Source organism: Urocampus carinirostris, chromosome 13 (assembly GCF_059441175.1).
Source record: "Urocampus carinirostris isolate Australia breed hairy pipefish chromosome 13, RoL_Ucar_1.0, whole genome shotgun sequence".
Lineage (NCBI taxonomy): Eukaryota > Metazoa > Chordata > Actinopteri > Syngnathiformes > Syngnathidae > Urocampus > Urocampus carinirostris.
In genome coordinates this window covers 17,566,806-17,590,839 of record NC_142361.1, presented here as the reverse complement: position 1 = coordinate 17,590,839, position 24,034 = coordinate 17,566,806, and the positions used below count along the sequence as shown (strand labels likewise).

General features: G+C 40.3%; 1 protein-coding gene across 5 annotated transcripts in view; it reads right to left on the bottom strand.

The window, feature by feature from the left end:
- Positions 1–22,535, bottom strand: part of LOC148353914 (ubiquitin carboxyl-terminal hydrolase 54-like) — a 42,353-nt gene extending 19,818 nt beyond the window's left edge. The window contains exons 1-9 of one of the 5 annotated variants that reach the window (XM_088351917.1): positions 22,368–22,533; positions 9,555–10,063; positions 5,036–5,128; positions 4,823–4,957; positions 4,638–4,751; positions 3,867–3,949; positions 3,543–3,645; positions 3,319–3,465; positions 1,189–1,338 (exon numbers count right to left, since the gene is read on the bottom strand). In XM_088351917.1, the coding sequence (XP_088208043.1) occupies positions 1,189–1,338; positions 3,319–3,465; positions 3,543–3,645; positions 3,867–3,949; positions 4,638–4,751; positions 4,823–4,957; positions 5,036–5,128; positions 9,555–9,761 (1,032 nt within the window). In that variant the 5' untranslated portion in view covers positions 9,762–10,063; positions 22,368–22,533. Of the gene's footprint in view, positions 1–1,188; positions 1,339–3,318; positions 3,466–3,542; positions 3,646–3,866; positions 3,950–4,637; positions 4,752–4,822; positions 5,129–9,554; positions 10,064–12,323; positions 12,452–14,573; positions 14,712–22,045; positions 22,205–22,367 lie in introns of those variants that run through there. The other 4 variants (XM_088351919.1, XM_088351920.1, XM_088351918.1 and 1 more) reach the window with 4 other exon arrangements.
- Between the last annotated feature and the right edge of the window lie 1,499 nt (positions 22,536–24,034).

The window sequence follows — 24,034 nt, the reverse complement described above, 5'->3', positions numbered from 1 at the left end:
GTGACAGGGTAGTAATTTGGTTTATTCTTTGTGGTGTCCATTCCGGCAAAGAAAAAAAAAACCCAAAAGATGTATTCCTTCAGACAAAGCAACATTCAAACAAACCGCGTTCAGGTCATACTGAATCCGAGTACTGTACTCATAACGGCACTTCCTCAAGTATTGAAAGCTACGGGTGCCCGTGAGGCACACCACGTTACCATGCTAAACTCAATCATATACAGACGCTCCTCTACTTACGACCATTCGACTCACGAAAAACTGTAGATACGAACATTTTTTGGGGGGATATTGAAATTATCTGGAAATTTGCTTTATGTTAGATTTTATACCGTATCTCGAGCATTCTAAGAACTTTTTTATTTTTTAATATCTCGTCCATTCATTCAATATGGTTGGTGTATAGTGTAAAGAAGTTTCTTTTTAAACGATAGTTGAACATGGAAGCTTGATGCTGTTGAGAAAATGGTTGGATCGCTTTTTTCGGCCACTTTTTACCACCGAGGAGGAAGTTGCCTAACTCTTGAAACCCATCTTGCAAAAGTTAAATAAAGTTAAGTTTATATTTATAGGGCATATTATTTTATGAAATGTTTTTTTTAAGACAAAACAATACAGGTTACTTATACAAGCCTTAAACACACCTATATCAACATTAAACGTAAAAAAATATAGCACTGAAGCAACTTATGAACAAATTCAACTTATGAACGATCGTAAGTAGGGCAGCGTCTGTATATACAATACAGATAATATATACATTGTATCCCAATATTTGACAATAAGGAAAGAAAAACATACTGTATGTTCATTGGTAAATGTTAAGAATGTTTGTGTCCTGTTTGCCCTCTTACAGAAACTTTATATTTTTCCATTATCAAACATTTTTTTAAAAAGGTGTCAGGGAGCCCCAAGGAGCCGCATGCATTTCCAGAGTCACTGGTTGCTGACCCTCGGGCAAATAAATGTGACCTGTCTTTTTAAGAGACCAACAACACTCCAGGCCATTGGGAAATGCTGCAGCTTAGAGACTCTACAAAGTGCAATTGAAACAAAAGCCCACTTGTGGTATTCTTTCCTTTCAATTAACACATCCTGAGATAAGCTTTGATGAGTGTTGTCCTGGGATGAACTGCCCAGTGGCCACTCACTAGCGCAGAAAGTAAACAAAGCATAAATCTCACAAACCTCCTTTACGTGAGCATCGTCAAAGTACATCCAGCGTCTGATTTTGGTTTGGAAGAAGAAAGTGGAGTAATGGTGGCCATAGTAACACACCATGCCCACAAGGTAAAGCTCTGCTTGGCGAGCCTTCTCCTCTGTCACTCTGTAAAACAACTGTGCGAGAGACACACACAAAAACACACACTTTTATTGCCAATCATGAGAAATGGGACATTCGATCGCCACCTTATCAAAAATCACTAAAATCAATGAATTGAACACTTACAGTGGCTTGGGAAACTATTTGGCACCCTTAAACTTTGTGACGTTTGGCCACATTTCAGAATTCAAACATCAAGATATAAAACTGTAATTCCCTGTGCTTCACAACAATAAGTGAGTTACAATCATGAAGTGGAACACACTTTATTGGATATTTTGAACTTTATTAACAAATAAACAACGAAAAAGTGGGTGTGCAAAATTATTCAGCCCTTTAATTTCACTGCAGCAAACTCTGTCCAGAGGTTCAGTGAGGATCTCTGAATGATTCAATGTTGATCTAAATGACTAACGGTGATAAATGGAATCCGCCTGTGTGTAATCAAGTCTCTGTATAAATGCACATGCACTGTGATAGTCTCAGGTCTGTTTAAAGCACAGAGAGTGTCATGAAGAACGAGGAACACACCAGGCAGGTCCGAGATACTGTTGTGGGGAAGTTTAAAGCTGGATTTGGATACAAAAAGATTTCCCAAGCTTTAAACCCAAGGATCCCAAGGAGCACTGTGCAAGCAATAATATTGAAATGGAAGGACTATCAGACCACTGCAAATCTACCCAGATCGGGCCGCCCCCCTAAACTTTCACCTCATACAAGGAAAAAAAACGATCAGTGATGCAGCCAAGAGACCCATGATCACTCTGGATGAACTGCAGAGGTCTACAGCTGAGGTGGGAGAATCTGTCCATAGGACAACAATCAGTCGTATACTGCACAAATCTGGCCTTTATGGAAGAGTGGCAAGAAGGAAGCCATTTCTTAAAGATATCCATAAAAAGTGTCGTTTAAAGTTTGCCACAAGCCACCTGGGAGGCACACCAAAAGTGTGGAAGAAGATGCTCTGGTCAGATGACACCAAAATCGAACTTTTTGGCATCAATGCAAGACGTTATGTATGGCGTAAAAGCAGCACAGCTCATCATCCTCAACACACCATCCCCACAGTCACACATTGTGGTGCCAGCATCATGATTTGGGCCTGCCTATCTTCAGCAGGGACAGGGAAGATGGTTCAAATTGATGGGAAGATGGATGGAGCCAAATACAGGACCATTCTGGTAGAAAAACCTGATGAAGTCTGCAAAAGTCCTGAGCCTGGGAAGATTTGTCTTCCAACAAGACAATGGTCCAAAACATAAAGCAAAAGCTACAATGGAATGGTTCATCAAAAAAAAAAAACATATCAAGGTGTTAGAATGGCCAAGTCAAAGTCCAGACCTCAATCCAATTGAGAATCTGTGGAAAGAAATGAAAACGCTTTCCATCCAACCTCACTGAGCTCGAGCTGTTTTGCAAGGAGGAATGGGCAAAAATATCATTTATTGATGTGCAAAACTGATAGAGACATACCCCGAGCAACTTGCAGCTGTAATCACAGCAAAAGGTGGCACGACAAAGTATTAACTCAATGGGGCTAAATAATTTTGAACACCTTCTTTTTCATTTTTTTTATTTGTGAAAAAAGTTTTAAATATCCAATAAAGTGTGTTCTACTTGCATGGCTGCATGGTCGCTATTGGTGTGTGAGTGTGTGTGTGTGTGAATTGGTAAGCTTGAAGCACATTGTAAAGCGCTTTGGGAGGTCTTCATTGACTTGAAAAGCGCTATAGAAATGCAGACCTTTTACCATTTACTTCATGATTGTGTCCCACTTATTGTTGATGCTTCACAAACAATTATATTATAATTATATTTATATCTTTATGTTTGAAGTCTGAAATGAAGCAAAAGGTCACAAACTTCAAGGGGACCAAATAGTTTCGCAAGCCACTGTATGTTTACATGAAAGTGTTAGTTAATTTATGTGTCAACGCTCTTCTCTGACAAGTGTAAGAAAACCAGTATTGTATAAATATTGCCAGGTGACTCACATCTCCCAGGCGCAGGCAGGTCCCAAGGGTGTGGATGACGTCCTCGGCCAGGTCAGAATGGTCCGAGTCCCACACCAGACCTATGGTGACAATTTCTGGACTGTTGAGCAGGACGCGGGCCATCCGAAGCTGCTGACCACACTGACTCTAAGCGTGGGACGGGAAAGCGAAATCTCTAACTGGCTACAACAAGTATTTGTTTCAGGACACAGCACATTTCTTACAGGACAGTCACGCAGGTCACCCATGCTGGCATTCCGCAACAACTCCCCAAACATTCCCGGGGTAGCGTTTTGTCGGCTCTCCAGCATCTTCACAGCCTGGTTGCTGAAGATAACAAGATGACGATGTAAAATTGTTGTTAAACGACATGTATGTGCTTGCCATGTGTGCGCATGATAAACACATATTGTGCTTGCTGATTTTTTTAATGTCCATATTGCTCTAAGGAAGAGTTTCAAGGGTCGCAATGTAGGAAATTGCACTTCTGTCATCAGGCATCAATATCCATATATGGAATTTAAGGAGCAATGCATAAAAGTGCTTACCACAGGGAAGTGGTGGAGATGTAATGCACCATCTGAATGAAGGGCAGTGGGTCTGAAGAAGCCCCACAGCTGTTGCACACACACTGACACAAACAAGCAAACGTCAACTCTTTTTGCTAATGTGCTATTATTGGAAGCACTGCTTCACCATCTAACAGCAGGGTTGGGTAGGTTTACTTTAACTGGATTACTTTCAATTACTTTTGGATTACTCCAATACCAAATATGCTAATAAAAGACAAAAGAAACTAAATATAAATAAAACTACTAAATTTTTTGCAGGCTTGGGGAGTAACGGAACACATGGAACGGCAAAAATGATGTTGGCAAGCTGTTTGGATTTATTTTCATTTTGTTTCTGTCGCATTTTATGTTAGTTTTGCCGGAGATCAAAGCCAGGAGAGAAAGCTTACCACGTGTTGTGAGTCATAATTTTATTCATATTTAGTTTCTTTTGTCTTTTATTAGCATATTTGGTATTGGAGTCATCCAAAAGTAATTGAAAGTATTCCAGTTAAAGTAACCCTACCCAACCCTGTCTAACAGACACCACTAAGGAGTATGCATGTTTTCTTTTCACAAAGAGAAGACTTAAAACAAAGGAGGAAACTGTCAGACTGCAGCTGGTTTTACACGTTTTGAATTTAAAAAACAGTTCCAATTCATAAATGTATCCATCAGCCATCGGGACCAAACGCTAACATAAATGGCATCAAAATGGTACCCAAAAAATATATGTTTGTATGATAATTAATAGCCGGAACAGCAAACCTGCTCAAAGAGCGTCATGGCAAATTTCTGGTGTGGGATGCAATGCCTGGCCGTGCAGATGTCCTCTTTGGACTCATCGGCAATGTGAAAGTGAATCCGCATCAAGATGTTCTCCTGCCAAAGACAAATAAGTAGGCGTTATGCGCATTATTTTTTCATCCATCACAGAACTGTTAGGGTCTCACAAAGCACTCGGCTGCATCGTCCATGATGCCCAATTGAAACCTCTGCTCGTCCTGGAAGCTTTTGGCGAGGGCGCTGCGCAGCGCGTCCGAGGGGAGAACCGTCTCACTGCTATACTGGAACTGAGCAAAGATACTCTGCAGAACAGGATAAATCACAGCCTGTTGGTAGTCCTCGCATGCTGACAGTTGGACGTAAGCAGGATCCAACTTTACCTTCAGAGCGCAGAAGATGCATGAGTCCTCCATGCACTTGTGCGTTGTGAGCTGTCTGAAGCTCCGGCGGAAGATGTCTAAATGCCATAGGACCTTAATAATACATAGAATCGAGATTCACATTCCATTTTGGACAATGTTTGCATGTCGGCAGTTCCTTTTCACCATCTTGATGAAAACAACATCTGGACTTTAGATTTAATGAGTCAATGAGAACAATGCCCAGCAGCATGGCAGCACAGTGGTTAGCGCATGGGCGGCACGGGTCTGAGGTCATGGGATCAAACCTTCCTGTGTGGAGTTTGCATGTTCTCCCCGTGCTTGCGTGGGTTTCCTCCCACATTCCAAAAACATGCATGTCGGGTTTTTGGCCGGTCCAAATTGTCCCTAGATTTGAATGAGAGGGCGAATTATCTGTCCCTGTGTACCCTGCGACTGGCTGGCAACCAGTTCAGGGTGTCCCCTCCCCACTGCCCGAGGATAGCTGGGACCCTACTGAGGATAAGCAGTGCAGATAATGGATGGATGGATGGGAACAATGCTTGATATCCATTACAAGAAGACATTTCTATGCCAAGTTTGACAAAAATTGACATACAAGAGCAAAACGTACAGTAAGCCTTCTAGTTTTCATCGATCTTTAAAAGAACTGTACAGAATTTGAAACTTTTTTTATTCGACGCTGCCTCCTCTGGCCTGTGTCATCATTGCAGTACAACGTTCGTGGTCAAGAACGGGCAAGTTTACAGACTCAAGACAAATGGATATTTTAAACAAAACTGGGACCTTGGACAGGGATGCTAGAGCAGAAGTCTTAGAGGGGATTTGTATGGTAACGAATGCAAAAGTGAGACTGGATGGATTAACCAAACTTGCATTTATCTGGTAAATTAGCAAAGGGCCACCTGACAAAAAAATTGATAATTGTTGAATAGTTGAATGATGCAATCTCCATGGCGTTATATTTCAATCTACAGCGAGCTTTTACCATAACCATCCTGTTTTGGGGTGTGCTCAAGTAACCCCGAGTTTAACCCAAGCACCCCAAAAGTATACAATTTTTAAAACTCTCTTTCCCTTAATAAAGAACAGGATAAGCTTAAATGAGATTTAAAAAAAACACTGGATAAAAAAGAAAAACAAGGAAAATAAGTGTCGGAAATACTCAACAGCCTTGAAATAGTTCTTTCCATTTGATTCCTAGCACTGCTCTGGAGCAAGGGTACAGGTGAAACTGGGCCAAATCAGGTTTTCCACCAGAAAACATCTGATTAAGAACATTCCACCATTCTCCAATCTATTTTTTAACTTGCTACACAAAATAAGATCTAAAAAAAACATTAGAAATTATTGTTCACCTATTAATAAATTAATGTAAAAAGGGTATAAATAAATCCGTAATTTGAGAGCAGTGAAAGTATGAGGTAAATTTGGGTGTGTTTGCTTGAGCCTTCCGGTCCCTGTTGCACTCCCCCCACCGGAGTGGACATATGTTGCCTTTTTCCCAAAGGAGTCGAGAAAAGGAGTTGGTGGCAGTCTGGTGTTCGGTTTTGGGGGGGGTCACATGACTTGCATACTGTAAACCGCCCTTTTTGGTCAACTTCTTGTGTTCCATGGAACAGATTTGCCTACACATAGTCTTGTTTAATAAACGTCAAAACGTCCGGAAGCCTATGTTTTATTGAATTGCTTTCCTGAACCATAATTATTGGATGGGCAACACGACAAAATGTATTTGGATTTGAACCAATTTCTTTCGGGCAGCACATTTCTGAGGTCATGGAATCAAACCATCCTGTGTGGAGTTTGCATGTTCTCCCCGTGCTTGCGTGGGTTTCTTCCAGGCACTCCAATTTCCTCCCACATTCCGAAAACATGCTTGCGGGTTAAGTGGCCGGTCCGAATTATCCCTAAGTGTGAATGAGCGAGTGAGTTGTCTGTCTCTGTGTGCCCTGCGACTGGTTGGCAACCAGCTGAGGGTGTCCCCTGCCCAATGCCCAAAGATAGCTGGGATGGGCTCCAGCACCCCCATGAGCCTACTGAGGATAAGCGGTGCAGCTGATGAGATGAGATGAGGTATATCTGTATGTTTTATTTTGATGGATGGGTGAATTCCTTTCTCTACTTTGGGACATTTTGAACACAATTTAAAGTTTTGCTTTTATGTAATTCATTACATTTTAGTTGAAGTCAAAGGGTCGTTTGATGTGGAATTCCAGATAACCCATTCATGAATAAAAATTAGTTTCATCTCTTCATACATTTACAGTTTCTGCATTTTCACCTTGGCCGCCAATAACACCATGTGCGACATTTACTGGTGATACTTGGAGCAGAGAAAGTCCAAAAACATGCATGACATGCAACACTTTAGTGCCGGGTTTTCTCACTCACTTAAGGACCAAGGGGTCAAAAACTGGAGTCTTCAAGGGAGCTTAACTTATCCTGCATGGTTTGCTTCTTTCACTCCTTCAACAGACTTGATTTAAACAGTCACAATCCTAATCAGGGCACTACAAAGCTCGCTGATGCAGTGACCACATGACTCGATTAGTCATGCTAAGGAAAGTAAAGAGGAAAAAAAGAATGCTTTTGGGGACCATGTTTGGTCTAGGCATTCAGTTTCAGGGAGCTTTTTTCTAAGGCATAAGATCCAAACTTTCTTTCTAAAGATTCAACAGCGACCAGTTCATTGAGAGGTTTTGGGCCAAACTTTCCCTAACCCTTACGATGCTACAGTGATATTCTCCGTAGCATCAGCAAAACATTTCCGCCCTCCTGCTGCTGCACTCGCCAAAAAATATGTATATGAATTCCACTTGACATCAAGCATGAGGGCTAAAGAAAAAGCATGTCTGGAGAGGCGGGGTCAGTTTGCTGAGTGCAGACTCTGGTGACTAAGCGTCAGTGAGCAGACATGCTGCGTGGGGGCAGGCCAAAGGTATAGAATGCAACCACATATGTGAGTCATCTATAGAGGTGTTAACTGCATTGCCCCCTAAGTCGTGTTAATGTGCCAACTCTCAACACCAAGCTTCAGGCGCATTAAATAACAGTTTATCACAGAGCATTTGATCCATTCAAGATTCCCTTGGTTAAAAAGACGAGATATTTTTTATTCTTTTATCCCTTCAACAAAAATACCTGAAAAATATAACCCTTTCCATTCCAGATTGACTAAAGCTGGAATCTAACACATAAACACAACAGAACAATATTTAGGCACTACAAAGGAATTGGTCCAGAGTAAGAGCGTGCTTGGACAATAGATAACCAAGGGACAGTGGGCAATCATTTGCACAAAACCCTGCAAAATTTTAATTACAGAGACAAAATCCTTTTTTCCATCTTGCGACCAATATCATTTCCTTGTTGTTCTGACAAGCTAAGATTTATGTTTTAACCTATTCAGAAGATAACCATTAAAAATAAAAGCAACTTGTGGACCTCATACACAGGGATAAAGACAAGCTGTGAAACGTGCTCTGTGAAAAATTGACTGCATGTTGATAGACTATGACAGTGAATGACTATTTCGCCTTCTATGAAATATTTTTATCCTATTGTTGGCATATAGCAGTCAAGGGGCACACGGAGGTTGAGTGCCATCAAAAAAAATTTACGATTAGAAGAGGCGGAGCAATTCCTTGGCAATCAAGCTGGTCAGTTTCTGTACAGACCAACTCTGGCCTCTAGTGGGCAGTAATGGCTTTCACGCACTGATGTTAGTGACTAAAGTTGAAGTATTAAAAAAATTCAGCGACTGCTGCATATGTAGATATTGTAAGTTTTTGTCAACAACCTGCAATCAGACCTACTTAGAACAATCGGTGCGAATTTTGCACCAAAACGTCAGATTTTACGAAAATTTACTAATAAAAAAAAAGGAATGAGTAAGAAAGAAAACCTTTTTTTGCGTTCTATGTTCATACAACCCCAAAGCTCGGTACCCACCCAGTGCCAACCGCATGGGTAATACGTAGATAAGCACATGTTTACTACTGCGCCGAAAGAAAACACGAAATAGGCCTGCGTCATGTAAAGTCTGAGCCCTATAATTTACGTCAGTGCTGGTTGCCTCAGTAACAACAATTTGCGTTCGCTTGACATCGTTCCACCAGGATTAAGGACATTCCAGTTAAATACAGCAGTTATTTTGTATTTAGAGCGCATTCTTTGTGAGAAAAAAACGGCAGCTTGCTGTTTTTCCCCGCACACTTGAGGAATTTGGCGACCTAGTGCCAAAGTTCTCATCATGTTTGATACTCGTCTCCTTTGGATCCTCAACGTTTTCCTCCAAAAAGTGTCCGCACACACCTGACGTCAAGAGCAAAATGCCGATTGCCAGTGGTTGGCTGCAAGTGTGCGCAGGGCTGAACACACTATTTTATATAGGCCTAGAAAAATCAGTCAAGAATGCTCTAAATTGGCTAGCACTGACTGGATTTCTGAGAAAATGGCTGGCCCTTAAAGGCTTAAGAGAGTTCAAAAGTATTTGTGTGTGTTTGTGCATGAGTACCTGCAGAGCACTGTTGAGGAAACAGCTGTTCTGGCCCGGCTCATTACTCAGTCCTTTACTAGGAGCAATGGAGGTCATAGTGCGAGGTGCAAGCGTGCCCATCACACCTGCCATGCCACCACCAGCGCTATTGAGTCCTCTGCATCCTCCATAACCGGCCACTGCACCCACGCTGCCCGTAGTAAAGTAATTCCTCTTCCAAGACATGATGACGTTTCAGCTCTACCTCACCAGAGTGGCCATTTCGATTGTTGGCTGGTCAGCGCATAAATCGACGCGCTCTGACTCTCAGAAATTGCCAACTCATTGTCAAAAACTCCAGGGCGAAGACATCATTTAATTCCAGGTTAGAGCCGGAGGAATGATTCAGGAAATCCACATGAGTTTTTTAAGGATGGAGATTTTAGGGGTTTCCCACCATCCTCCCGGATGTACCTCTCATCATGTCAATGTTGATTCACCTTTCAAGCGTCCAATAGACCAGAAAGTTCAGAAGTCAGACAACATATCTGTGGAAGACAAATAATATTTACAATTAGTTTGATGAGTTCAGTTGCGAGACTTTATTGAAACATGTTTTATGCTAAAAAAAAGGATATTGTTTATATTACAGTGATCGGCAAACACCGGTCCGCGGATCGCACTGGGCTGTGGGTCGTTTGGTACCAGACAGAAAGAAAAAACTTCCTTATTTTTGCTTATACCAAATGTATTGGTGTATACACGCACTTTAGTTAACACCCCCAAAAATGTTTGGTGCGCTATACGGTAGTACATCACCGTAGTTCAGCAATGATTGATTACTCAACTAATATCGCTGACCTCAATTGATCACTATTGGATGCAACAGGAATTGAACCCGAATCACGCAGAGAGCAATGAACCTTAATCACTGGTCCACTAGGATTGTAGATGCCAAAACAAAAGCCAATACATTTTATCTCTATTATTACAAATTACTATTATTTTTACTGCCAGTGCCATGTTGAAATTGAGCATTACGGAAAATAATTCAGCCAAAACAATGTTGTACAACATCGTACGGCGAGTAAAAATACTGTGTTAGTGAGATCAAATGTAATAGCTTTTTCTATGTTATCTAGATCCCTCTGTCTTTTCTGAGCACAAACAGGCATTATACTAAGCTGCAATAATGTACCTTTATTGTTTTCCAAAGTAGATTTTTAATACATTTTTTATTTTGATTTGACACAAAGATAATCTGAAGGATTAATTAGACTAGTGTTTTTCAACTAGTGCCAGGGCATGTGTGCAATTAGGAACTAGGAGTTAGACCGAGTGTGCCGTAGGAAATCGACAAATTTTATCTTTGTAAAAAAGAATGCTATTGTTCACTGTTGTTGCTATCAGTGATCAGGCAACATTCATCAATATTAGTACCGTATTTTCCGCACTATAAGGCGCACCTAAAAGTCTTATTTTTTTTCAAAAGCTGACCATGCGCCTTATAATACGGTGCGCCTTATATATGGCTCAATATTAAATTCGCAAGGTCTCGCAACTTACGCAACAGCCGCCAACTCGATTTTCCCCCTAACGTGGAGTAGTCCGCGGTGTATGCTGGGATTTATATACCGGCGTTTCATTGGCTAACCAATGTGTCAATCATCATTTGAATCGATCGCTATTGGCTAAAGTTATTCGGAACCTCGGATTGGCTAGAGGGCCAAAACAAACCCTGCAATTGGCCGAAAAAGATGTGTCAATCATCCGTTAAATCGATCGCTATTGGCTGAAGTTATTCGGAACCTCGGATTGGCTAGAGGGCCAAAACAAACCCTGCAATTGGCCGAAAAAGATGTGTCAATCATCCGTTACATCGATCGCTATTGGCTGAAGTTATTCGGAGCCTCGGATACGCTAGAGGGCCAAAACAAACCCTGCAATTGGCCGAAAAAGATGACTGAATAGCAAGCTTGCTAAACAACGCCATAAAGAAACATGTTTCATTAGTCTGTATTTGTATTTGTATTTACTACACTCACGGTTGTAAGAAGACCATGATTGCGTATCATTATTGAACGTGAGAACTTAGGTGAGTTATGCGGCTTTATATTTTCCCGGTATCTTGTTTTAGAACGATCTTGATGTTGCCGTGATGAGTTGAGTGAATTAAACTCATTTCCAAGTGTTTATTGTCATATGCACAGTAAAGTTGCGAGCGAAAAAGAAAATAGAAACTAAGGAATGGTTGCCATTTCTTGAATTCCAAGACTTTAACCTTCCGAATGATATTTGAAATGACGCATTTAAGTGACATCGTACGGACACCGCATCCGCACGTGTCTACGACACGTATTTGCTTCTTTGCAAGCTTTGGGAATGTTAAGGGGGTAATCAGTTTGACTGAATCATCTGACTGTTTTGTCGACGTTCCCATTGTAGCGCCTTATAATCCGGTGCGCCTTATCTATGGAAGATATAGGACCAAAAACTATTTTTTGGGGGTGCGCCCTATAACCCGGTGCGCCCTATAGTGCGAAAAATACGGTAGTTAATTTTTTTATTTTTTTTTTAAATACTACTTATTTTCTCATGAGATTTTACAGTATAATTGATAACTTATTTTGTTTGATTAAGCTTGTTAAGCACTACATTTCATATTTAATTTGGAGAAATTTTGTAGTATTTCTGTAGTAGTAATTTTTGTAGACACACAAAGGGACAGTGGGGTCAAAATTGGCACTAAAAATAGTTTTTATTGGGAATATGATTATATGATTATATAAATTGTTCTTATATTTTGACCTTTTTCATTTGGTAGTCCGAATGAAGAGGCCTGACATGCCGCATGTGGCCAGCAGGCCTTAGTTTGCCAACCCCTGCTCTAGGGATTGGTAAACGTGGACAAGCCACAGAAATTGTCCTCTTTGCTTCATCATCATCTCTCCCAGCAGACTAAAAACACACGAATTAAACAGATTTGCTCGGGCTGCTCCACAACACTGAAACACACAAACAAACATATCCAACCTGGAGGGGAAAAATAAAATCAGATGCTCTTTCGAGCGAAATAAACAAGCGTTTTCTGTGACAACAAAATGACATAGCATGAATATGCTTTATTTACTCCGACTTAACATGTTTACTGTACAAACATCACACGCCTTTGAGCAACTTCCAAGAAGTACCAAATGCAGATGGGACTACAAAAAAAAACAAAGACACTCAAAGCTATGAGGTCATGAACGTAAATCTAGACACTCGTACAATATTTGTGAGTAATATGAAACATTTTTCATTTTAAAACACGGTTTGGGTATTTTTCTGACACTACACGGATTTGCTTAGAAAAAAACTCATCATAAGAAGTTTTAACTTTAAAAAAATGTACTTTTAAGTGTTTCTTACTAGGTTTTCACTCTATCAATCCCCCCAAAAAGAGGCGAATAGTGATTAGTTCAAGGTTTATCATTGCTAATTTACATTTAAAATAAAACATACACATAGGCAAATATATATTTCTAAAAAAAACATCAACAAAAAAATATTACAACAAACCAGGTCACCCCTACAAACATCTGAGAAGCCCTCAAACCGGTTCTGAAAATACCTCACCAGTGATAGATCATTGTTTTAATATCTGGGAAATTGAATTTCTAGCTGAAAAATAATTTGCCGTATTTTACGCACTGTAAGGCACATCGAATTATAAGGCCCAATAAAAACTAAAGTAAGAGCCATTGTAACATGAAAATAAACAGATACATTTAATTTAAAATTATTTGATAAAACAAAAATAACATTATGATATCTGGTTTCACCACTAAAACAGCTATGTTAACCACAGGAGTTAAGTCAAGTCACGTTATTTGTATAGGGCACTCGAAGATCAGTCTATAGGTTTCTCAAGGACAGAGCAGTTACCGGATATAGTATCATTTAACAACAATTCCAACAAGAGTACGTAATTTTGCACAAAACGTTAACATGAACAAAAATATTCAATCGAGTAATCACAAAACCTTTCATATTTATGTACATTTATTGTCCAAAGCAACAAGAAAAGCAATAAGCTTTTGAAAGTTGGCGTCTGACCTTCCATCAAAGTTTTGCGCTTCTCTTTTGATTCATATTAGCAACAAACAATTAACATGTTAACCACAAGGGGGCACTCGAGACCACTATATATGCTACTCAAAGCCAGAACCATTACCATAAGCAGTTTCATTGAATTGTAATTATGCATTTCTAATTGTATGCACCATATTTTCCGATATTTCAACCCTTAGAAAAAAGTACGGAATCAAACACTCAGATCACAAACATGAAATAATCATCAGGTCATTCCAAAGTGCAACATATTGGCATCCAGAAACACTAAAATACATTACAAAAAACATTTCAATGTTCACTAAATGTTACTTTTATAGAGCAAGTGCAGGGAAATAAATATGGAATCACTCCATTCTGAGGTAAAAATATGGAATCCTAAAAAGGACAGACAAAGAAATAACAATCAAAACATATCACTAGTATGTATGTCAACTCTCTTTGATTGCAGTTGTCAGATCATCTTTGCAGGTCAGGGCCTTGCTGTGGACATTTTTTTTTAATTTCCACCACAGGTTTTCAATTGGGTTGAGATCTGGGCTATTTGCAGGCCATGCATGGCATTGACTGGATGCGTCTTTCTCCAAGGAATGCTTTCGCAGTTTTTTTCTCTGTTGCATGATGCATTGTCATCTTAGAAAATGAGTTCATTATCCCCAAACATTTTTTCAGTTGAAAGAATAAAAAATGTGTCCAAATGGTCAATGTAAACCTGTGCATTTAATGCGGATTTAACCACAGCCATCTCCCCAGTGCTTTTGACTGACATGCAGCCCCATATCATGAAGGCCTTTAGTTGTTTGTCTTGACGCCTACACGTCTTCTTCGGCCTACTAGTACGCTTGACTTTTACAACCTTCCCATGTTGTTTGTACTTGGTCCAAATCTTCAATACAGCTGACTGTGAACAGCCCACATCTTTGGCAACCATACAAGTAAAGTTACCTTCTTCAAGAAGTTTGACGATCCTCTCTGGTCTCAAGTAAATTCTCTCTTGTTGTAGCCATTATTTTGGCCAAACCACTTAGTCCAGAGGCCCTCCAATGTGTGACAACTGCACTGTTTTTAACTGCAGACTAACAGACTTAATATAAGCCAGGTGCTCAATTAAGGAAAGGAAATTGTCTGGGTGTGTCCTTATTTTCTACTCAAAATGCACTGATTCCATATATTTTTCCTCAGAATGGAGTGATTCCATATCTATTTCCCTACACTTGCTCTATAAAAATCACATTTCCTGACCAGTGCAATGTTTTCTCTTAATTTATTTTAGTGTTTCTGAATACCAATATGATGCACTTATAAATGGCCATACGATTGCTTCATGTTTGTGAGCTGAGTTTTTCCTACATAATAAAATGTCTGAACAAGGTATTCCCCCAGATTGGTGATTCCATACTTTTTTCTTAGGGTTATATACAGCACACTTTAAAATATCTGGTTAATTTGGGGGTTTTAGGAGCGCCTTATAGTCTGAAAAATATGGTACATGATCAGTGTTTTTAAATACATGATAAATTCTTCCAAAGTATTTTATTTAATTAGCCTGTAATTTATATTTAAGTAAATTCAAGGAAAATACCGAAATGCTAGTTATTGGTCCATCTAAATGCCGTGACTTGTTCTCAAAAACAGCTCAGAACATTGACAAATGTATTATCACCCAGAGTGACTCAGTCAAAATTTTAGGTGTCATATTTGACCCCGATCTGTCCTTTCAAACACACGTTAAGAATATTACTAGAACAGCTTTTTTCCATCTTCGCAACATTGCTAAAATCCGCCCTATGCTGTCTCAATCGGATGCGGAGGTTACAATTCATGAGTTTGTTACCTCCCGTCTCTATTACTGTAACGCACTACTCTCCGGTCTCCCGAAGTCCAAAATCAAGAACCTTCAGCTAGTACAAAATGCTACAGCGAGGCTTTTAACTAAGACAAGAAAGTTTGACCACATTACCCCGATTTTAGCAAACCTGCATTGGCTCCCTGTTAGCTTAAGATGTTATTTTAAGGTTCTGTTGGCAGTATACAACAGGGGTCGGGAACCTTTTTGACTCAAAGAGCCATAAAAGCAAAATATATCAATTTTATTTTGGGAAAGAGCCACACCATATATTATGAGACAAATGTACTAAATTGCTAAACCCGCGCCCCAGACAAAAGCTTAGTCTTCAGCACATTTATTTTTGATGATTTGATAAAAATTATGAAAAGAGAATAATGCCAGAGCCCGTGTCCCAAAATCAACAATCATACCACTTTAAACCTGTCTCTTTCTTGCAATTACTTAAGATCGGTAAACTCATTTTGACCCTTTTATTCATTCATATTGGTTTCAAAACAAGATGCAAGCAGTTATTTTGTAAAAACGTCACAACATTCTGCAAACAGGGAGCCTGATGTGCTTATTTATGGCGCAGACGGCGCAGGGCGAGATATGGGAGGGAGTGCTTGCACTTTTTGCATAGCTCCACCCATCCCTCCCACTCACCCAATCAAAAAACTTTAAGTTCTCTTCCGGTGTTTTGGCGTATTTACAGTTTGTTCTGTGGATTCATCATAAGGTAACTGAACACTGAAGACAGATAATATAGTGATGTTTTATATAACGGATTATTTAGCGTTGTACAGCCAGAACGAGGTTTTTTTTGTTTTTTTTTTTGTGACACCTTGACTGTAAATTGTAGTGAAAAATGTGCCCTATATATACTGCAAAGTACTGCTCCATTGTTAACTTTGGTATGGCTCTGCGTGTATCTGAACAGGATTAGTATTTTATGTTTTGGACGAGATGGAGAAAATTTGCATGCAATCAAATTTGTCTCTGAGCCACAGGTACGCATGGAAAGAGCCATATATGGCTCGCGAGCCATAGGTTCCCGACCCCTGGTATACAAAATCGTGCATGGACTTGCTCCCTCATATCTTTCAGATTTAATTTCCCCCTATGTTCCGGTCCGGAGACTTCGCTCTAAAAATGCTGGTCTACTAGTAATCCCAAGAGCCGAGAAGAGATCGAGAGCCTTCTCCATTTGGGGCCAGGTGCTGTGGAATGCTCTTCCCCCTGAGATTCGATCTGCAACCCCAGTGGAAATGTTTAAATCCAAGCTTAAAACACAGTTCTATTCTATAGCATATGAATAACCTATATTTTATATTGACAATATAAGGGGGTGGTGTCATAATAGTCTGTAGTTTGCAATAGTCTTTGATCGGTGCAGCCCTTTAAGACTCTTTGTGATTATGGGCTATACAAATAAACATGACTTGACTTGACATGACTGACTTAAATCACTGCTTGACTTTATTCAAGGCAGATGTTTTAATGTTTGACTGACCCTTTTAAATACTACTTTTGACAATTGCAATGTAGTAATAACAGGATGGGTAGTTATTTTAGAAATACAAATCAAGCTGATAGCCTTCTGTACTAAATAGTGACAAGAAAAAGTAGTTCTAAGCTCTTGTTGGTGACCCTTGCTTCCAAACTATTTAATGTAGTAGAAATCTCCAAGATCGATGCTAACAAATTCTATTTTTGAAATCACTTTTCATGCATGCCACACATTCTACAGTTATTCTGAAGCTGTAGGTTCAAACACACGGCATCAACAACCCAGAAATGATTTGTTTGTGTGTCTGTATGTAAATTGGTGTGTGTTACGAAGGTAACATGCAGTTCAGGGCGGAGGGAGGTGGTGAGGGATTACTCTAATCTGTCTGTGTTGGATTAGGGTGTCTGTCTGCAGCACCTTGCCTAGCAACTTTGTTCAACTAATTATAGGTAGTGTACTAGCATGCTAGCTAACAGGAGCTAACCGCACACGTGAATGAACAGATTAGCTTTGCTGCGCTCAACTGAACGACTTCAAAATATTGTTAAGCGAGCAAAAGTGGCAACAAAGAAAGTATTCGAGAACACTTGCAACTTTCAAAGTCAGCCTGGAATGTTGGCCAATTAGCAATTGAGAATGACTTGATGGGTTCCCAAGGGTGTATAGAACCGACTTTAGCCAATTTAAGCTGTTTGATGCAAAACAAGAGAAATTCCTCACCAGGAATAAAACTTTGGATGATTTATTTGTGGAGTTGCTGGTTCGAGACAGAGGTGTCACATAGTAACATACAAGCAAGATACTATGGACACATGAAAGACCTTCATAGTAACAATAATACAGTAGGTTAAAAAGCCTAGTTCATTGTCATGCATGAAAGTGCAGTGATTGCAAACCCCATGGTGGTTGAAAGACATACAGAAGGATCAATAATTTAAACGATTGCCTCTGATGTTGCGCTCATTCAGTCAAATAACCACAAGAGATCACTTGCACTGTGATTCTTACCATCAACAGACACGAACACAAATCAAAATGCATCATTCAATGATTGCCAACCACTGGCACGGGTTGGGCATTTACAGCCGAGCCCCGACAGAAATTTCCAAATAAAATGTATTGTTGGTCAGTATTTTATTCTCAAAAACGGATTTGACTATATTCCACTACAGTGACCTTCAAAACAAAAATGGGAAAGGAGTTGTGAAATTGCCTAACATGGATGGATGAAATGAAGTAATCTGTTTAACCAATGTTTGCACAAAACACCAATTCCGAAATCATGTAATTTTTCCCGTAGGTAAGGGGTCATATTCTCACCTAGCATAAAGAATTGCACTTCTTATACAAGAAAACACAAATGCTGTAATTGCAATTAATGATAGTGCCACTATTCTATGGCAACAGTTTGTCAAGGACTAGAAATAATGGGATGCAGCTAAAGGTAAGATCTTGAGACCAACATTTTAGGTCGGGTCGGGCCTAAAACGTCAATCATTACATTCAGGTCTGCTGAGCTTCTCTCTCGCTGCAATTTATTTGTAATCCAACCGGTATTGTTCTTCTTTTTATCTGTGCCTCTCTGTCAAAGCACTAGACTCTTAAAGACGTATTGAAACTGTCATAACGTCAAAATGAGAGACGGCTTTAAAATGATGGATGATTGTAAGTTAATGTAACCTCTGCAGACACATAAAAGATGTGAATGTTCATACAGTCTTGTTTACCTTACATTTCGTGACAAAAGACCGACTTTAATTTGTTATCATAAATCACCTCTCGTCCTTCTGAGTCCTCGCAAATAAAATAGGAAATTTAGGGTTTTATTCGTACTTGGTCTTGCAAATTAAGTTAATTGGTCAGGCACTGGCTGGGTTGGCCTTTAATACTCGTGGGCCTCGGTTGGGTCGGGTTAAATGTTTGAGGCCCGATTTTACCTCTAGATGTAGCCACCCTGGCATCAAACAAGACAGACAAGCTTTTGAACGTTAGACAAACTAACATTACCTTGAACACATACTGTACACTAGACCCATTATCAAATCTGGCATTCAAAATACAAAGTAAAGTTGACAGTTAATAACAGCCTATCAACACATACATATGGCTGCAAATCAAGATTGTATCAAAAAATTAAGATTTGCAAAAATGTACACGACACGTTGATGTTTCCTTTAGCAATACTTATGGTCAAACCAAGCGCTAACCTTAAAAATATCTCTCCAAATGTCAAACAGGATTTGAAAATGAGAGAGTAGTGTTGATGTCGTATTTGTCCTTGTCAAGCCTATGAGTAGGAGATGAGGGACTCAGCACAGAGGACAGAAATCAAAGGGATTAGAATATTTGAGAAATTTCTTAAGCTCTTTTCCCCGGGACTTTTTTTAAGTGGTCCATCTCCATTTTCCCTCTCTTCTAAGAATCCCACCAGGAAGGTGAATGTTAAATCAGTGCTGACCTGGTTGACAAGAATTAGTTCTCAAAAGGGGAAGATTTAGGGGACCCATAACTTAAAAGGACAAACCCCCCTGCAGAGTGCCGACCCAAATAAGTATTTGAGTGCCGGCATCAAAATTATTTAGCGAGAAAATGGCATTGACCAGCACTTTCAATGATAACCATAGTTCAGCCAATAAATTGAACAGATCACCTTGCACAGAGTTAGTACTTGACTAGCTCACAACTCCAAAATGTTCCAGATGCATTAAGAACATTTAGGGAAAATGTTTTAACAGCAGCCACCAGTGGAAGCAGAAGATCACAACGGATTGTAAGGAGTATAGCTGGCAGTTCCAAGGAATGCTGATGCACATTACAGACTCATAATCATCATCACCACAATCGTCACCCTTGGAGAAAATCCAACTGCTCCATGTGTTTCCAAAACATTTGACTCTTTTGAAAGAAATTCACATTGACTTAATTTTCTAATATTTTAGTACAAAATTCAAACTCATTTGAGGCTTTTAACACCTAAACACTTGAAACAAAGCCACAATCATTTTGCCCTTTTGAGGGCCAGCATATGCACACCAGGGACTGCATATTAATGTATAAAATCATAATGTGCAAACTGTTGGAATTCTTTACAGGTAACTTATTTATAATCATCTACACCAGGGTTCTGCAACATGGTGCCTGAGGGCAACAGGTAGCCTCCTAAGAAGACCTGAGTAGCCTGTGGACAGCTTCAGAAAATAGCTCAGTAGTGATGTTTTCATTTTTTAGTAAATCTGAATTCTAACGGGCATAATCTTTTAGTCGTTGACTTAACTTCTTATAATTACAACTTATTAATAACATTATGACAAACGAAACGGTGCGCAACACCATCAGAGGGGTACATTGGACCCTACGAAGACCTGTTGTCAACTGTGTGCAGACAAAAACTTAAGTGGCATGGTCACGTCACAAAATCATCAGGACTGGTCAAAATAATTCTCCAGGGCACAGTACAAAGGGCCAGAAGGAGAGGAAGACTGAAAATGAACCGGGCCGACTGGTGGCAAAATTGCCACGACCTAAAAACAGGCCAGGAGCCCTCAATACTGGAAAAAGCTGTCTAGAGTTGCGTCCTCCTCGATGCCAGGCAGTTTAGGGATTTGTGAACCGTAAATACCATAGTAACAACATAGTGATAAAATAAGTTATTTTAGAAATATGTATAAAAATGGTAGCACTCTGCGCCAATCAGTAACAAAAAGTAGATCTCAGCTTAAAAAATATTGGTGATCCCGGATCTACACGCATGCATGTGATAAATGTGTTATCATTTGCCCCAAGATGCCAATAACAGATTTACAGATTTTTCAGATTGGAATTTCAAATTCTACTGTATTTCAAATACAAGCCATGCACAATTCACTACAGTTATAAAGAGCAACAACAACCATTTGTCTCTATTCATTGCAAAGCAGGCTAGGGAATGTGCACTTTTCACAGATAGGTTTTCGCGTGACGTCACGTATACCCCGGAATGTAAACAGTCGGTCATATTGGATGGGTACATCAGACGCGGTTTGGTATTACCATGGGTCTACATTGATTTTGTCGGATGTTCAAATGAAAGAGGAATGTGTAAAGTGTTGTGTTTGGGACTTAAATGTTTATTTTTAAGTACTACTACCTGGTGAGTGGAGGCCAGAGCGAAAAACTCACTGAGAAGTTGGGCGTGTGCTATAAACCCTAGGCAAAAACCCTGCGTTGTTCTTCGGCAGAAGGAAAGTAAGCTCCAAGTGAACCTGAAAGCCCAGCCAAAAAGAGTGCAGTATTATCCGGTGAGTGGCGGGCAGACATAGGCTCAGAATTAACAGAATGCGACCCATCGGGATTGCCCGGGCTCACTACAACACCTTGGCAATGATAATCCGCCAATCGCTGTCTGAAACGATTTTGAGAGATTGCCTTATTTGTACCATAACCTCTACACCACACGCTTTTCTCTGCCACGTAAGGGTCTTGTTTGTACATCAGTAAAAATCTGTTGTCGTAACATAGCCCACAACACGTAACAACAACCAAACCAGAGCTTTGATCGCTATATTTCAGCATGTCAGTCATAAAAATAAAGAGTGAGGTAGACTTACACCCATCCAGCATGGCCACCACTATTTGGGTTGCCCGGATGCTGTTCTTGTGGTTAGGAACAATCAATTGTTAGCGTTTCTTGATACTTAAATTGGAAAGGACCGTTTGAGAGGAAAATCCATTTTAACTCGTACATCAAGGCATATGTGGGTGTTTTAAACAACAAACACTTAGAAATTATACACAACCCAACTAGGTATTCCTTTATCTTCATTTATTCACTCATCACTTGCAGGTTCTAACGGTAATAGTCACCCTGGAAGAGCGTAAAACAAACTGGCTAACCTGTCTCACTATTTTCCCTTTATTTCCAAATGCGTCACACTTGTTCAAAAACCGATACCCCCCTCACTCATTCATTGCTTGCACACAATAGACAGCGAAGAAAAGGGGACCTTCTAATCACTATTCAACTGAAAAGGTAAGGAATGCAGACTTGGATTTTCAAACCGAAAACGGCGATGGACGCTTTTCCTTCGGAATCAAACCCACGTGAACGCAGCGACGAAAAAACAGCGATTTTGTTCCAGCGAGCAGGATGGTTAGCATGACGTCACTTCCAGAAAACTTCATCGAAGAGGCGAGCTGGAGGCTGCGGCGGTGGTAGTTGCTACCGGCACATTCGTTTACTTGACGCCGAAGGATGTTGCTCGAGTGCGACGAAGAATCGTCGGCAGTACGAGCTCAGATAACGTTATTGAATGAGACTTAACGGTCTGCGCGCTCGAGCGTGCCCCGGGAGGGGGAAGGAGGATGTGGCGGAGGGGGGCTTTTCTTATAGAGGCTACTCCGGCCGGTCCCGGCGAGGGCTCACCTGAGACTGTAGTCTGGGAAACAGAGAAAGGGTGTTGGCTGCTGGTTTTGTAGATACCGGTTCGGTCATTCCGCCAGGTCGGGACGTTCATGCTTGCTGTGTGGAGACTGGACTGCGAGGACCAGGAAGAAGGGGCGGGGCTACTACCTGCTGCGCGGGCACGCGGGCGAGCACGAGCACTACGGGACGACGTCAGCGTGGTTAGTGCACGTGTATGTTTCCTTTTTTTACGAAACTGTGCTTCCGTTTCAGCGAAAAAAATCATCCTGGTGACAAATTGCATGTTATGCTGATTTATTTCCATACATCTTAGAAGAAAAGTTGGAAAGTTATGGTAGATACTGTATTACTGTATTACTGTACTATTACCTAACCCAGGGGTAGATAGATAGATAGATCGATAGATACTTCATGCCCGTAAGGAAATTCACACTTCCAGCAGTAACCTTGTGTTGAAAATAAAACAATAATAAAGTAAAAGGAATATAATACATAAATACCCAATGTAACGTGTTGATATAGAGTATTTAAATAGTGCTACATAAAATACACACTGTAATAAAAATAGGGTAATATGCAATCTGGGGGTGTGGTTTAATGTGGGCTTTTACTACCCCGGGTGGAGTTAAAGAGCCTCATAGCATGAGGAAGAAATGATCTCCACAGTCTGTCCGTGGGACAAGATTGTGACAGTAGTCTGTCGCTGAAGCTGCTCTTCCGTTTGGAGATGATACTGTGTAGTGGATATGATAAATTGTCCATGATTGACCGCAGCTTTTTCAGTCCCCGTCTCTCAGCTACTGTTGTCAGGCTGTCCAGCTCTGTGCCCGCAACAGAGCCCGTTTTCCTCACCAGTTTATTAAGACGGGAGGCATCTTTCTTCATGGCGCTGCCCCCCCAACACGCTCCCGTCTCATTGAACAGTCTCATTGAACATTTGTAGTTGGGTGTTCAAACTTCAGAAAGCAGACCAGATTCAGTAAGACAAAAAAGTATGAGGGTCGAATAATCAGCCTAACATTCTTCAGTCTTAAATAAATCTATCCTGTGTCAAAGGTTTGCAGTGCTTGGTGATCAGCGTCACGACCTCGTAGCTCGCCTTAGTCGCGTTTTCATTTGACTCGCAGGGTATTTAAACAGCTTCCAGTTGCTTCCATTTTCTAACAGCATCCGTTTCCAGTTAGCTTTCTGTATTCAGCGTGTTTAATCTGGCCGTGCCTCTTGATATTATTCGCTTTGAAAACAGCCGCAGTTTCTTGACAAATTAGGAAAACGCAGGTGTTTTGGATTTCGGTGAAAAAAATACTCAAATCTCCACTTTTTCTGTAAGCGGTGGCCCCAACAATCAATTTTACATTTTTGCTTACAGTCGCCATGTCGGAAATGGGGTGGGTTAAAATTCCCACAAAGAGATGGCTACTGCCATCATCTGGTGAAATTGTGACTTTTCTTCTGTACAAATGTATTCTACACTGAGGTCAACATTACTGACGGGCAACATATTATTAATTCGATAAAAGAGGCCGCAGGCCAGTTAAACTTTCATCACGGGCCGTGACTGGCCCCTGGCCTTACTTTGAACATGCTGAATTGACCCAATGTGTTTTGGTAATAGAAAAGAACCTTTATTGTCATTGTAAGTCATGTTTATTTGTATAGCCCATGAT